This window comes from Anabas testudineus, chromosome 22, assembly GCF_900324465.2.
Source record: "Anabas testudineus chromosome 22, fAnaTes1.2, whole genome shotgun sequence".
NCBI classification, from domain to species: domain Eukaryota; kingdom Metazoa; phylum Chordata; class Actinopteri; order Anabantiformes; family Anabantidae; genus Anabas; species Anabas testudineus.
Window position 1 is genome coordinate 4619056 of NC_046630.1, and position 15151 is coordinate 4634206.

Below are 15151 nucleotides of genomic sequence, written 5' to 3' on the forward strand. Positions count from 1 at the left end.
CTTACTGACAAATGTTTTAACTGACCATTTGACACATTATTTCTGTGAAAAAGTCAGCGTCCACTCAACAAAGATTCCACCACCATAAATAAAATATTTATGGAAAAGAGAAAAGTGGCCCCTTTAAGAGGGTCAACTTTCATGATTCTTTTAAAGAAGAAGAAGAAAAAAGATCTTCCATTTATTCATTCATTCAGCTTGACTGACACTCATCCGCCTTCAGGGTTGCTCACTGAAGCATTTTGTATATTGGTCGGACGTAAAGTGCCCTGAGTTAAATTCACACATTCAAATCACAATTCTACATTTAAAAATCTGTAAACACATCCTGCACTCTCATATGCTTTTCTATTATTGTTTCAGGCACGAAGAAATAAGACAAAAAACTAAAAATACACCTAAAAGCCGACTGCCCCTCTCATCTCCTGCAGCTGTTTGTAACTCCCCCCTCACTCTGCAACCCCTGCTCCCCTGACTGCGAGCTGTATCGATTTCTAGCCTCAATGCTGCTGCGCTGTGCATGCAGGAGGGGGCTGTGGAGCGGGACTGACCTTTATCAAAGTATGCAGATGCTGCATGTGGGTGCAGGAGCAGGAAGGGCACCTCCACTGGCACCCTAGACTGTCACCCTGGCAGGCAGGAATAAAATGAGAGCGGCGACCTGTATTGAATGGACCACTCTTCATCCCTCTTTCAAGTGCAAAAACCTACATTCAGATCTACAATCAAACAAACTGGTGTGTAAAGCTACAGATACATGGCTCCAGGGTACCAAGTTTGCTAGATGAAATCACAAGTAGAAGACTAGTTCAGCAGAAAACTGTAAGAGATTCCACTAATTTAGTGATTAAAGCAATAAATAGACTGATCTACATAAGTAAAATGCCTGGAATGCCCCTTTAACAGAAGATTTTAAATGCTTTGCTTTGCGTCATTTGTTCTTGTCCTTGTTTACCATTTATGTTGACACACTACCACAATTTGTGACGTCAAGCTGTAGCTATCACAGCCAATGAAACGTGTTTCCCAGCAGGCAGTTCCTATTTACAGCCCATCTGATCTGACTGAAGGGAGCATCAGAGTACTTCAAGTGTCTACTCATAAACTAGCTCACACTAATTAAAGAAACATATCTAATTACAAGTATACTCAGGTTTAAAGCTGCGGGTGATCATAAAATTGGCTGTAGGCAGGTCAAGCGTACCTCCGTGCAGCTTGCATTACAGCGAGACCACATTTACTCTCAGCAGCTGTGCACTTATATATAACTTCTGAAAGCATTTCATTAACTATCTCGCAGTGTGGCGTGTCCACTTAAATGCTCTTAAAGCAACAATAACATAGAAAATGTTCACTTTTCAACCAACAAATCATCTATGTTGAGACTTGGAGGTAAAATATTTACCATTTTAGTTAAGTTGGCTAACATCTGCTGATTAGCCCTAAGCAGCTGAGGCTAATGGGAAGATCAAAAAATAATATCTTCACCTGATGACAGTGCTATAAGAGGAAGGTCTTAGATGTCAAAAGTCATTTCAACTCGCCCACTGCAGTAATTACCATTCATCCAGTAGTAATAGTAATAGTAGGAGTAAAAGCAAGTCATCCAACATTTCAGGTTATGTGCCGTCCCTAGGGCCACACGTCATTGATTTTTCAGTTGAGCATTTGTAGAATAATCTGCGTTATTGAATCTGTCTATGGCTAGAAACCATTAGTACTAGTAATTTGTGTGAAATTGCCCTTTAATTTTAAAGAAATCCTGCCCAACTTCTTTGATTTGACTCTCTTCACCCTCACTCCCCATGCAGCTTTGTCTAAACATCTAACAATAAATATGATAACAATTAATAATTAATACTGATAATATAATGTTAATAATTAAATGATAAGATTAATTAAATGCAGATTTCAAATTCACCAATTTACCATTTTTATTTTTCAAAATAAAACAAGAGTGTTTATTTATTTGTGGCTAAACACTCAAACTGCTCAAACTGATGCACTCACTTCTATCTTAACTCAATTAGACTAGAGAGAAGTCTCAGAAGTTTGGGGAGCCTGAATATATGACCCTCAGTCAGATTTACACACAAACACTCCAGGGGAGGCTCTGTACTGCCGACACGCCCTGCACTGAAGTGTGTTATAAATAAACTTTAACTTAATTGCATTTCCCAACAGGGAGGAACAAATGCAGGGACAGCATATTTACTACCACTCAACGTGTGCATGAGTTAGTGCCTGTTTGTTTCTTTCTAGTCGTGCAAAGCTACAATAAGTTTAAAAAGATAAGAAACGTTTTATGAATCTTCTGGTACTCGTCTGGATGTGTTTTAGCTCATTTGGTATCGGGTGATAGCAGGAGAGAGGGTGTTAGTGGCACAGAGAGCCAGCCATACAGTACAGGCACTGCTGCACTGCGATTGGGAATACTGCTCGACCACTTTAGGTCTTCACAAAAATATGTCAACAACTACTGGATGGTTGGTTACGATACTACGATACCGACTTTACTACATCACCAATGAAAAGAAACTATGAGGCTGCCATAAATAAAACAACATAAGTACAGTACTGAATAGGATTAGCTGAGCTGGAGATGATCCTGGTTGTTTGAGAGGGCTAGCTGCAGGGTGGTAAGATAAACCTCATGGGTCTATTCCAGGATATCTGGAGAAATGCTGGCAAGGGGAAAAGCTGAGTGGTCAGCAGGATGAGGATGAGGACATGTGTTCTGTCAGTCATGACGCCCAGAGGGATGACAGCTACACATTTATGAGATATTAAGAGAAGAGGTTGGGTGAGTGCCCTGTTTGAGCTGGAGTGGAGGAGGTGGAATTGGGAAGGCAAGAAAAAAGGCCAAATCCATGCACCTTAACATGACCACAGACAAACCCCCTGCAGTAGGCTGCATGACACTGTTTATATAAAAATATAATTCAGGTTTATGAGCACAGGAGATTCATGCTCATGCAGGCGTGACCACAGTGGCAATTACTTCAGCTGATTCTGGTCTGTCCGCTGCACACCACTCATTTGTTTATGAATCCATCAGCACCTAGTTAAACAACCAGCTCTCCAGGGATGGAGCTACTCCACCTCACAGCTGTGTTTTTACTGGGTCAAGGCAAACACAAGCGTCCATATCTTTATACATTACATTTTCTCAGCAGCAAAAGCAGCAGTTAAGGTAAATGTGTAAGGATTAAAAAAGACTTCTTAAATATACTGTTTAGGATTATTATTTCCACTACTGATGAATCTTGTGTTTATTTTCTTGAGGGTGAGATGATGACAACCAATTTCTTACTGATTGTTCAAAATAAAGCAATTTAACATGTTTTTATGTTGACAACTATTGTTTGGCTGATGAAAGTGATGTATTCCTGACTTCTAAGTAATCAAGACTGCAACAAATTTCACAAATTTTACTCCGGTTGATAACAAAGTGTGTGAAAAGAGATTCAGAGTCAATGCCTCATAACAGGGAGAGACAGAGTGTGAGAGCTCAAGTATTATAGGGTCTAATTCTCCAAAAAGACAAGAGAAGAATAGCATCAGTCTGCCCTTATTTAGTCCTTACAATTAGCACTGAATTAGCAGTAAGAGGGAAACTGAACCCTGTGATAAAAAGAGAATCCTTATTTTAATATCAGTGTAAAATGAAAATACACACAACAAACCTATTGTTAATTCCCACACATGCCATTGCTGAAATGAGAATGTGCAGATAATAGAGACGTATAAATTCTGTAAAAAAAAAATGTTCATGTCATGAAGGTGAAAATGTTCCTGGGGGGAGTTTTCAAGGCAGCAGAAGAAAAAACATTGTGATTATACCTTTAGTGACTATTCTACAAATTTACCAACTTTGTTTTGTGTATCAAAATGTTCCCATGAATCTTCTAGTATGCTGTTGGATGAAGCTGTCACTTCCACTGCTCCTCTTTGTCTTTCTAATGGATGCACCCAGAATTTAATGCATCACTATCCGAGTGTAATTATGGAAATTTCTGGAGATTTGTTGGGAGTTCTCGAACAGCAGCTGCCATTTCTACAAAAGATTCAGAAGTCTCTGAAGGGGGAAGGAAAGATTTTCATATTAATACACGAGCGTGTTCATGCATTTGAGCAATTTTGATAGTTTTAACTGCTTAACTGAATAACGTCCTGTGTGCTATAAGTAATAAGATAACATTTATTATAGTGAGTACATTAATCAGCACTGACTGTGTAGGTTTAGTGTAATATCCACAATGTGTCTCGTGTTGTCGCTTTGCAGTAAAAGTCACATCTTGTTTATTTTGTACTTTGTGTCAGTGTGGACTATAAAGCTTTACACTGTCAATATAATTGCACATATGTCAACAAGACCATTTCGTTGACATTTATTCCACAGATGGTGATTCTGACACTTAATATTAGTCACCCAAAGTATTTTCTCTGCCACATCATAGTAAAATGTCAGAGTTTAAATTTATAACTAATTTAAAAGCAACATCATGATTTTGTGCTAGAAGGCTCAAAGGTCAGGCTTTATGACCCTTGGCCTGAACCTTAACCTCAGTCTTTCAACCTAACATGTGCAGTGTTTTGATTAAATCATAAATCTTCAACTCTTCCGTGCATTCATAATCAGGGTAAATTTCTAAAATAGAACAGAATAGAAATGGTTTAAAAAAATGTTTTTATTTCTGATAGTCTGATTAAATCATAACATTTATACTATTCTAAAGTCGGACCATTAAATACAAAACTACAGCCAGGACCCAGCGTAGCAGATATCATGTCTCCCTCATAAGTAAAAAAAAATAAGCTACTGTACCAGCACCTGTGAAGCATGATTTATGATTCTACGCCGTAGTCCACAAAACGGTGAACATTTATACTACTGCGCTGGTGTGTCTGTGTCGCTCTGTGGGAGTTACTATGGCACTGTGTTGAATTTCTTTGCCACTGTTTTCAGGTCTTTAAAAGACATTGAACAGCAGTTATTTTTACTAAAATCTTTGCAACACAGAAAAGGGAGAACACGTCAGGGAAGGTGGTCTGTTTGACCACTGCAGTACTGTGTGGACCAAATTGTCGAGGTCAGCAGTGACACAACGTGTAGTTAGATATCTGGGGAGGTGCACATCTGACAATGGGGCCCGTGGCTGTGCGGTGCCTGAGCTGTACCTGCTGAGTCCGTTTGACACAGGGGCATGAGTCAAGCTTAAAGCTCACTAAATAAAGTTACATCTAATTTGTTACCACAGAACTAACATGACAGATTAGGGAACTGGCCAAATCTCCTATTTTATATTTTAGATTTTCATAAATGAGGCTCAAAGACTGAGAAACCAACATAACTGCATTATCTTTAAAACAGAGAACCTTAATGTCATATTGAAATGCTCTGAACTGATCATTATAAGACTGTGCTATGTGTATTTACATGTTTCTGTTCACTCTGTGTCAGATCATACCAGTCATACGCTTTCACATCAGAGAAATGCTGCAATGTAAGAACATCTAACTCGCGGCACAATGTGCAACACAATGAACAGATCAATAAACCAGCATTCCCTCACAATTTCAGCAACATCACAGCAGTCTCATAATAATAGACATTCTCTACATCTCTCCTCTCTACTCCACCAGCAGCCTTCAGGACCGGCCCAAGAAGCATCTCTCAGATAAATCTAGCAAAACCCTGAGAGCGCAGTCAGCCCCAAGAGCGTGCTGATCACCCCGACACTCATTCCCCTGCTGCCGGTCTCCTGGGCTGCCTCAGCCCTCAGGATCTCATACCCTGAAGCACAGACCTTACCAGTCAGACACTGCATGCTAAGGGGCTCCTGATTGGTGGGGGAAAGGGATGTCACAGACACATGTCACTTTGATTCAGTGCCTGAAGACTAATGTTCCAGATGCAAAGCGGTTGCAAGCTGTGAAATAAACAAATCAATAATTCTTAAGAGGCACAGTTCTGTTCACATGCCAGTATCCCGGAGCACCGCCTTACATACATGGGACAAAAAGCTGTCGTATCATACAATACATAGCCCTGATACCATTTGTACTACAGTACAGTATGATGCTATTATTGCAATGCCAAATATGCCCACTCACTTGTAAGCCTGTGTGTTTTTGTAGTGCAGTATTATACACAGATGGTACAACTGACAAAACTACATAACATACACCATTTACACAAGACATCACTATTACATTAAAGGGGCTTACTGACATGCTAACTTTGTTAGAATTGTTAACTACAGAATTAATTAAATTAACTACCTTCTGACCTTTAGTGACTTAAAACACTGCTATGTACTGTTCACTACACCTGATCCATAGACCTTTGTCACGATTCCCTCTCTTTCTTAATTTCCCCCTTTCTGCTTTTCCCTGCTGTTTTGTTACAATTGAAGCAGACACAACACAGAAACAATAAAGCAGCAGGGATTAGAGAAGCAAGGGGTGGGTTACTTAAGGACTTCCTGTTTCCACGGTTGTGTGACGAATCCCAAAGATGAATCCCTGTTGCATGCAAAACACAGAGGATTGCAACCATAGTGCTCTGATGAGTAGAATCTCTTGACAGGAAAACAAGGGGATGTAGAGTGCACACTCAGATGAGAGGGTTTGCTGTCTAATCATGTAAAAAAAGCATTTAAAATTCACAGAGTGATGAGTGCAAACAGCACATGAATGGCTTACCAAAATATGTTCTAAATGAAATGATGTAAAGAGGCAAACAAGACAACATTATCAAAAACAAACGCTGACTGAGACGTGTATCTGGCAGGCCGCCGAATAGCTTTGAAGCTCGTTATCATATCATATCATATAGACTGTAGCTAACATTTCTTGACAGGTTTACCACCATTAAAACTGTTGTTCAAAAACAAAAACACACCAATCAATGAGATGCAAGAGATGCACTTATTTATGGCTTCATTTTCAAACAACCTGGGTGATTAAATATCAGGCAACAATCTGTAATAAATCACTGACAACACACTAACGAACAGCTACTGGCCTACAACCATTTTAAAAAAGTGTTGCTGTCTTACCAGGTCTCGTCGTTTTTGAACTCAAGCTCTCCGTATGCATCTTCAAAGTCCTCCCCTCCTCCTTTGGCGAGTCCCTCCATGGTGCGATAAGGCACAATGACTGTCCCCCTTGCTCCAGAAGTCCTCAGCACTTTCACTTCCATAATACCGATGCTCTCACTAACATGTACTGAGTTGCTCTCAAAGGTGAAGATGCCTGAATGATCATCATCCAGAATGGTCACAGTGGCCACAGTGGGGAAGCCAAGCATTGCCTTTGGGTATGGGAGACTGTTGGGGGACAGCACCTCATCCTCAGTCTCCAGGACACGCAGGTTACTGAGGCGAACAAAAAAATGCTCATCCTCCTCAAAGATGTCATCATCTATTATGCCAATGCTTATTTCCTTGACCATCTCTCCTGGTTTGAACACTACTGTGCCCTCTGTGAATTCATAGTCCGCCCCAGCATTAGCCGAGCCATCCTCAGTCTTGTAATCCACGTAGATGGTCTTGTTGATATCGCCCCCCTTTCTGGTGATGATCAAAATGACAGCTCCACAGTTCTCCAGGCACTGATAGACAGCAGGTTCAAAAGCAATCCGGGACACATACTCTTCAGGCTCCTCTACATGCACTTCCTGCACGCTGGCACTCTTCTTCGCCTGCTCTGCAACGTGTTTCTTCAGGATATTTCCTGCACCTGTCATCATACGTGTAGCTTGGATGCGGTAGAAGGCACGGCTCTTTTGCTGGTGTGAGAGAGCGTAGTAGTTGGCCATCTCAACCAGTTGATCCAACTCTTTCTCCGGGTGCTTCTGTTTCAGATCTTTCAAGATGCGAATCATATCACGTCGGGACTCGTCTACCTCTTTGCTCTCTATCAAACCGATCAGATTGCTTGCTGCACCTCCATCCATAAAGTGCGAGTTGACCATCTTTCCATCCATCTCAATCCCCTTGGAGCGTTCAGCCTCAGTCTCGATGATGACACCTCTGTGTTTGTCTGTGCGATACTTCTTGTGCATGAACTTGTAGAAGAGCAGTCGCCTGTCTGCCACCCATGCAAGGAGTACACATATAGGGAAGAAGGCCAGTGTGAGTAGACCCTCCCAGACCTGGACTACATTGGGAGAAAACACAGCCAGGATCATGTAGAGCCAAATGTAAGCGAAGACGCTCCAGCCTGCAGTGACGAAGAACACTCTGAGGTGTTTGACCTTACGTACTTCTCCTTGGGGAATGACAGATACACAGATGCCAATGATGACAAACATATTAAAGGCTGCGCTGCCAACAATTGTGGAGGGCCCGAGCTCACCAGATTTGAACTCATGTCCACAAACTTCAATTACAGAAAGCAGAATCTCAGGGGCAGAGGAGCCCAAGGCCATGAGGGTAAGGTTTGAGACTGTTTCATTCCACACCCGGATCGTGGTAGTGGTAGTTTCCCCATTAGGCCTTTTAATGACGATTTCCCTCTCCTGGGAGGTGATGACCTCAATGGCTGCCATGAAGCGGTCTGCGATGATGGATACTCCAAGAAACATGTAAATCAGGGCCACAAAGTACACAATGACCCGTGCGATCTTGTCTCCCATGGAGGGATCCTCCGGATACCAGATAGGCAGGATGATCCCTGCCTGACACTTGGAGTTCCCCTCACAAGTGGCATTGCTAGGACTGAGCGGCGGGCTCGGAGTGGTCCGAGCCTCTGTACAAAGAAAGGCTACAGCCACAGAGACCAGCCCTAACCACAGGCAGGCTGATGACCCTGGCTTTACAGGCCTTGAACCCTCCATGCACCCTTCTTGGTCTCAAGGGTCCTTAGCACACTGACAGTCCCTCTGGGATCCAGCACTAGGCTATGCTTTTCTCCACACACCACCTAAAGAGAGAAACAACAAGAGTACAGGGATGTTACGATGCATGTTAATATCAAGAAAAAGAATGAGTTCATGTTACAGAAACGACATTCGCAAGAGCACAACGGTGTTGGAATAAATTAATTATATAACTCTACATCTGAATGAATGCAACTATAGCTTTATTTATTGTACTTATTTAATACAATGCTTATGAAAATTTTAATTCAGGTTTAGTCACATAATAATTGTATAATTTATCTAATCAAATAATTGAATGGTTGTACAACCTTACGGTATTTTACATTGTTTTAAATCCCAACTTTGAGAAGTAATAGTATGAGTCTGTAAGAACGAGTGTTTGTATTTCACAAGAAGAAACAAGAAAGACGTTTCAGAATTTTATATAAGAGCAAGAATTTAATTTATCTCACTACCCATCTGTAAAACTTCAATGCCTCCTACTTTCCAAATAGCATAATCAGGAGACTTTTATGTTATCTAAGAGAGGCGGGCTGGAAAATACTTTCCAGACTCAGAAATTCATCAGATTTTCAGGCCTGTAAACCACTATGTGAACAATACAGATAACATTAGTTTAATAAAATCATAGCCCGTGGTCTCATTTCCAGTCAAACTTTATTTTTAGTTTAGATGTGGATACGTACACCTAATAATGTGGATTTGGGCGTGATTGTCTGAAATCTCAGGGGTAATACACAGCTCTGAAGCAAACAGCTCGCTCAGCAGGCATGCAGTGTTGCCAAACTAAGCACTGTCCAAAATGTTGCATTGGCAAAAAAAAAAAAAAAAACAGCAGAGTGGAGGCAAGAGACAGTCAAAAGGCAAACTGAAACAAAGGGTACAGATGTCCCGTTCAAATTCACTATATACTGAGCCCTAAATGCACAATTACCACTTCCACATGAGAGAGCAGCATTAAAATCACAATGCAGACATTGTCCAAATTCATAAAAGCTCAGCGTAAGCATCTTATGCACCTCTTCAGCTCTTATGAGATAGGACTTGACTGTTCTTTTGATGCTAACAGCTGAGGCCAGAGGCAACAGGAGCACGAAGAACAGTTAACCACCATCAAACTCAGAAGATGTAACACAGGGGATTTATTATAGGGTCTGTCTAGATTATTGTGATTCAGAAGGTTGGCTGGGGCCACTCTGCAGCCTTCACCACACCTTTGGGCCCCTGAGGCTACCAGACAGTTTAGTCTGAATTAAAATTATCTCTTTAGAGAGATGCACACTGTGTAAGTTAATCATTCTGTCCTGACTTCAATGGAGGACAACAATTTTTAAAATTCCTGTTGCACTTGCTATTCTTTGCTTTTGCAGAGCTATATGTAGTTAGAGCTAGTCCTTCCTTCTTACGTTTTGTTCCTAAAAGTGCATTGTGGTGTTCTGATTCCTGGTTAAAGACTTGATTACCTTTGGGGCCTGCCCGCACTAAAATGTGTACAGTACGCACTGGTGGCATTTTAAGGCACTTTAGATAAAAGCATCCATTAAATGGCACATGTTATGTTGTGTAGTGCATATTTCTTATTTGATTTAACTTCTATGCAGTACACCCGATACGAACACTTAAAATAACTCCAGCTACTTGAAATCCCAGATGACGTTTTTCGAAATTATATCTGTCGTCCAGACAGACCACAAACCAGTTTAAACAGCTGGCCATTTTTTAAATGGAGATGTGGATCATCAAACAGGAGCTGGCTTATTTGAAGCACTTTCACCTTTTTAAAACCTAAATATTGTCTCTGGCATTAGCAAAACTAATCAATGTATTTTGAAATAAATTATTCCTATTATTTCTTTATTTCTTTATTTTCTGGTTCAGAAGTACAATAATTGACTTTTCACAGATCATAATGTCAGTAACATTCAGAGAGATACGTCTTCCTAGGAGTTCTTTTTTTAGAGGTGCTAAATCACAAAAAATGGAGGAGATCTCAGCTTGAAATGAAATTCTTTAGACGTTCAAAAAAGATGTTGATTGCAGAGAAGCACACTGATCTGCAGGATCGAAAATGGGATGAAAGCAAACAGTAGCATAAGCTAGAGACAAGAAAGTTAAATTTAACTGAATCAGCATATATGGACAGGAGCCAGATATGCAATCCCTGTGAGAACCAGCAACGCTGAGCACAAACACAAACAACAGGGAAACAATTGAGTGAAAAACTTGTAATTTAATGAGAGAAAAGTTTAATCTGAAAACTGAGGATTTTGCAGTGGTGTAGACTTTTATCTCAGTTTCAGAGTTTAACACAGAACGTCGCCTACAGTCTTATAATTGTATTATTGTCCAAGTTACATTCATAAACGTCTATTGACATTTACTGTAAATAACTTTAATTTGAGAATGCAAAAAAATGGAAAAGTGACATCAGGGATGAATAATATATTCAAGGCACTGGGAGGCTAACCCACGTGTCGGAGCAGCCGTGCTGAGCAGCCAGCTTCTGTCTTTTTTATTACATAGTGGGGAGGATGAACACACACTGCAATGATGGAGAAATAGACAAAGCATTCAGGTTTTAAAGACTTACAGTCTTTAAAGAGCTTCTCAGTTTGCTACAACCTGCAGAGACAAATGGTGATTTAATTGTTAGATGATATAATAGAAGAATGTCAGCTCAAATTCTACTCTTTTACTTTAGACTTCCTAAAATGATGTCAACCCTATGTGGTAACCCACTGTACATCACCGAGACACAGACCAACATTAGCTCCCTGTTTAGTGATTTTGGTCTCCAACAACTGCAATATCTGTTGCTGTATTTGCTAAATGATATATTATGTTTACTAGCGAACTGTGTCTATGTGCTATTTTGGTTAAAGTCAGATTGGCTTTTTAAAAAACACCAAGACAATGGATGGAAACAGTTTTGATGCTCAGTGATGGTTCATCACTAGAGTAACTGGAGTAAGGATTGTGAATAACCAAAATAAAAGGTGCTCAGTCATCCTAATCTGGATAAAAAGAGGCAAAATAAAATCAAACAGGCCAAACACCCATGAACGCGTCAGTAAATGAAGGTCATACAGTAACACTGGACAGACCTAAGTGCAGCACCTAGTACATGGTCCTACATTAGATGTATTAATTTCACAAGCTGGATACAATCATGTTCATAAAGACTGTAACTGAGACTGAAAAGATCCATCAATCATCTGAACCTCTTTTCCTGTTAAGGTTCAAAGGAGTGCTGGAGCCAATCCCAGCGGCAGGATACACCCTGGACATGTCGCCAGTCTATGACAGAGCTGACATATAGAGACAACAATTCACTCTCACAGGTTATTAATCTAGCCTGCATTTTTTTTGACTGTGCAGTCAATTCATGCAGTCATAGGGAAAACATTAAAACTCCACACACCTCCACCAGCTGGCCTGGTTATAATCCTTCTAGCTATGAGCTAACCACTTCACCATGACGCTGCCCAATGTCTCGCAAACGATGCATGAGACGATAAACACTATCGCTTCCATAGTTCTAAATAGTACTTGTAAATATTTAGAACACACTGTATGGGACAACTTTATTCCTTGTGCATGTAAAATTGAATTTATTGAATATTGTATTAGTGTAACGCTGCTACCCACACATCCTTCAGTAAAACTACTCAGAACCTAAAAAGACTACATTCTGGTCAAAGGGTAATAGTAAATACGTGATCAATTAAATTAAGTTTATATGACACTGATGTGCAACAGCAAACATTTGGAAGGGTCGTCCATAGAGTCAGGGTACCCGAATGAGACAGGTTCAAAATCGAAGTAGCACTAGACGGCTCAGAGTGACCTAAGGGTCACATTGACACCCTGAGTTAACATGTGATCTGTATCTGTGTATGTACATGATCTGCATATTGACAGCGCATCTACAGGCCTTTGCATTTACACCTGACACTGATTATTGATTATTCTCATTATCTTGATTCTCACTGCATTGTGATCAGATCTTAAATTGCAAATTACTGAAGCAAGACCTGTGAATTTCCAAAACGCAACAGTGCATTTATTTGAGTATGATTTTATGTACCAAGGACCTGAGTGTGTGACCTTTTGGTTCTCATATGAATGTCCCAGTGCTCATTACCATATTTAGAAGACAAAGACTACGTCCAGGGGTTCTGAAAGGTGTCAAGAAGTGTGGAAAGTATGTTAAGAGAATGCTTCCTAAACAAAAACTGTGGTCTAACTCACGTGTAAAACTACTGAGCGATAGGAGAAGCTGCTCTTCACCTGAAGCAGTTCGATGTTGATGGTACCGAGTCTGGTTGCAAACATCTGAATAAACCCAGGAAGACATTTCTTATGACTGTGAATCTTTTATTAACAGAAATAGCCATCACATATGGCACATTCTAGATCAAGAGAAGCAATTTCCTGGATACGCTTCATTAATTTTTTCAAGTGCTAGCTAACGCTACTACTTACATTTTAGAGGTAGACCCCCTAATTTAATGGATGTGGATTTAACACCTAACAATCTGACCTGATCTGATTACCTGGATCAGGTGTGTTCGGTCAGTGAATCAGTGGCTGGAAGGTACCATCTCAGTAGGGGGACGACAAAGTGAACTGGTATCTTCCATCTTCGTGACTGAACACACCTGATCCAGCAACATTCTGTGCCCAAAGAATGAGATCAGCTGACTACCTGAATATACTGAATGACCAGGTTATTCCATCGATGGATATTTTTTCCCCTGATGTCACGCACATATTCCAAGATGACAATGCCAGGATTCATTGGGCTCAAATTGTGAAAGAGTGGTTCAGGGAGAATGACGCATCATTTTCACACATGGATTGGCCACCACAGAGTCCAGACTTGAACCCCATTGAGAATCTTTGGGACGTACTGTTAATGCAGCTCTGGACGAGAATAGATATTGTGACATTGCAGAAGCTAATTGAAACGATGCCACGGTGAATCTGTGCTGTAATCAAAGCTAAAGGCGGTTCAATGAAATGTTAGAGTGTGCAACTTTTTCTTTTTTTAATGCAACTCCATATTGTCTTTCATTAGACTGGTTAAACGCCCACATTTAAAACACTATACATTAACAGTCTATAAACTTAATCTATGTCCACCCTGAAGGCATCATTAAGGTTATTTAAAGTATAACATTACAAAAATGGGATTGATTGATTAATTCATAGAGAAACCCCATAATAACTACACCATATAATCTTAGGCAGTAATGTAAAGCTCATTAAAACGATTCCATTAAAACACTCAAACTGTTCAGGTGTGTGACCTCACAACAATTTTATATTTAAAAGATTGATTTTCTCTCTCAACACAGAATGCACGGGGCGCTGTTAGGCGCTGGAAAGAGAACCATTGCATTTCATTATGTGTATCACCATTAGAACCATGACCCCTAAATTACTGTAGCAGCTACACAAAATAATTTGCATACAAATTACTGTTTTAAGGACTACATTTTGCATTGTGCATTGTGAATTTAGGGCTCGACTGTCACTGAAGTTTAAATCACAACTGCTCAGCAACTAGACTGAAAAAGTGTCTGCTGAAAAAAAAAGTTTGACTGGAAAACTGCACAGGAACTTCAGAGCCATATTGCTAGTGACATATCTAAATTAAGGGTGAAACTCGTGCAGCTTTAACATATTCCAGCTGACTCCAACATTAACTTCTCCAGCCAGTTGTGGCTGAAATCAATTATCTCATACTTTAGTAGACGATAGGTGAAGTGGATGATAGCGTTTTTAGAAAAATGTCATTTTGGTGAAGATGATGAACAATCAGACGTGTAAAATTCTACAAATGTTAATTACAAAAATCCAATATTAGTGGCCCTATGACCATATTGATTTTACTTGTTTAGTAATTATAGGCTTTTTGTATGCAGCCAATAAAATTGAGCAATATAACTTAATGAAGAGGTTTACACGTTGTTCGTGGGATTCTGTATGTGTGAATGTTGTTATCCTGAAGCTACATTCAGACCACCACCAGGGGATAACAGCCTCCACTGTGGCTCAAACTGCCTTAATTCCTTTAAGGCTCCAAGTTCTTAAGGCGTTTTCATCCTATGAGGAAGGAATATCTAATAACCTTTAGACAAATTACGACTTTCTAGCAAAGAAATGAATCAACTGTGTTACCACGTGTAAGCTTCCAGTTCCAGCTTCCAAAATGTATTTTAGACAGTTTCAATTTGAACATGTTTAGTCTTAAAT

At 40.1% G+C, this 15151-nt stretch overlaps 1 protein-coding gene across 5 annotated transcripts in view; it reads right to left on the minus strand.

The window, feature by feature from the left end:
- Positions 1 to 15151, minus strand: part of slc8a3 (solute carrier family 8 member 3) — an 83729-nt gene that overhangs the window by 67025 nt on the left and 1553 nt on the right. For 4 of the 5 annotated variants that reach the window (XR_003297412.1, XM_026339387.1, XM_026339385.1 and 1 more), the window contains exon 2: positions 7065 to 8931. Coding sequence is in view for 4 of the 5 variants with exons in the window: in XM_026339387.1 (XP_026195172.1) it covers positions 7065 to 8845 (1781 nt within the window). In the remaining variant the exon portion in view is untranslated. Of the gene's footprint in view, positions 1 to 7064; positions 8932 to 15151 lie in introns of those variants that run through there. The other variant, XM_026339388.1, reaches the window with a different exon arrangement.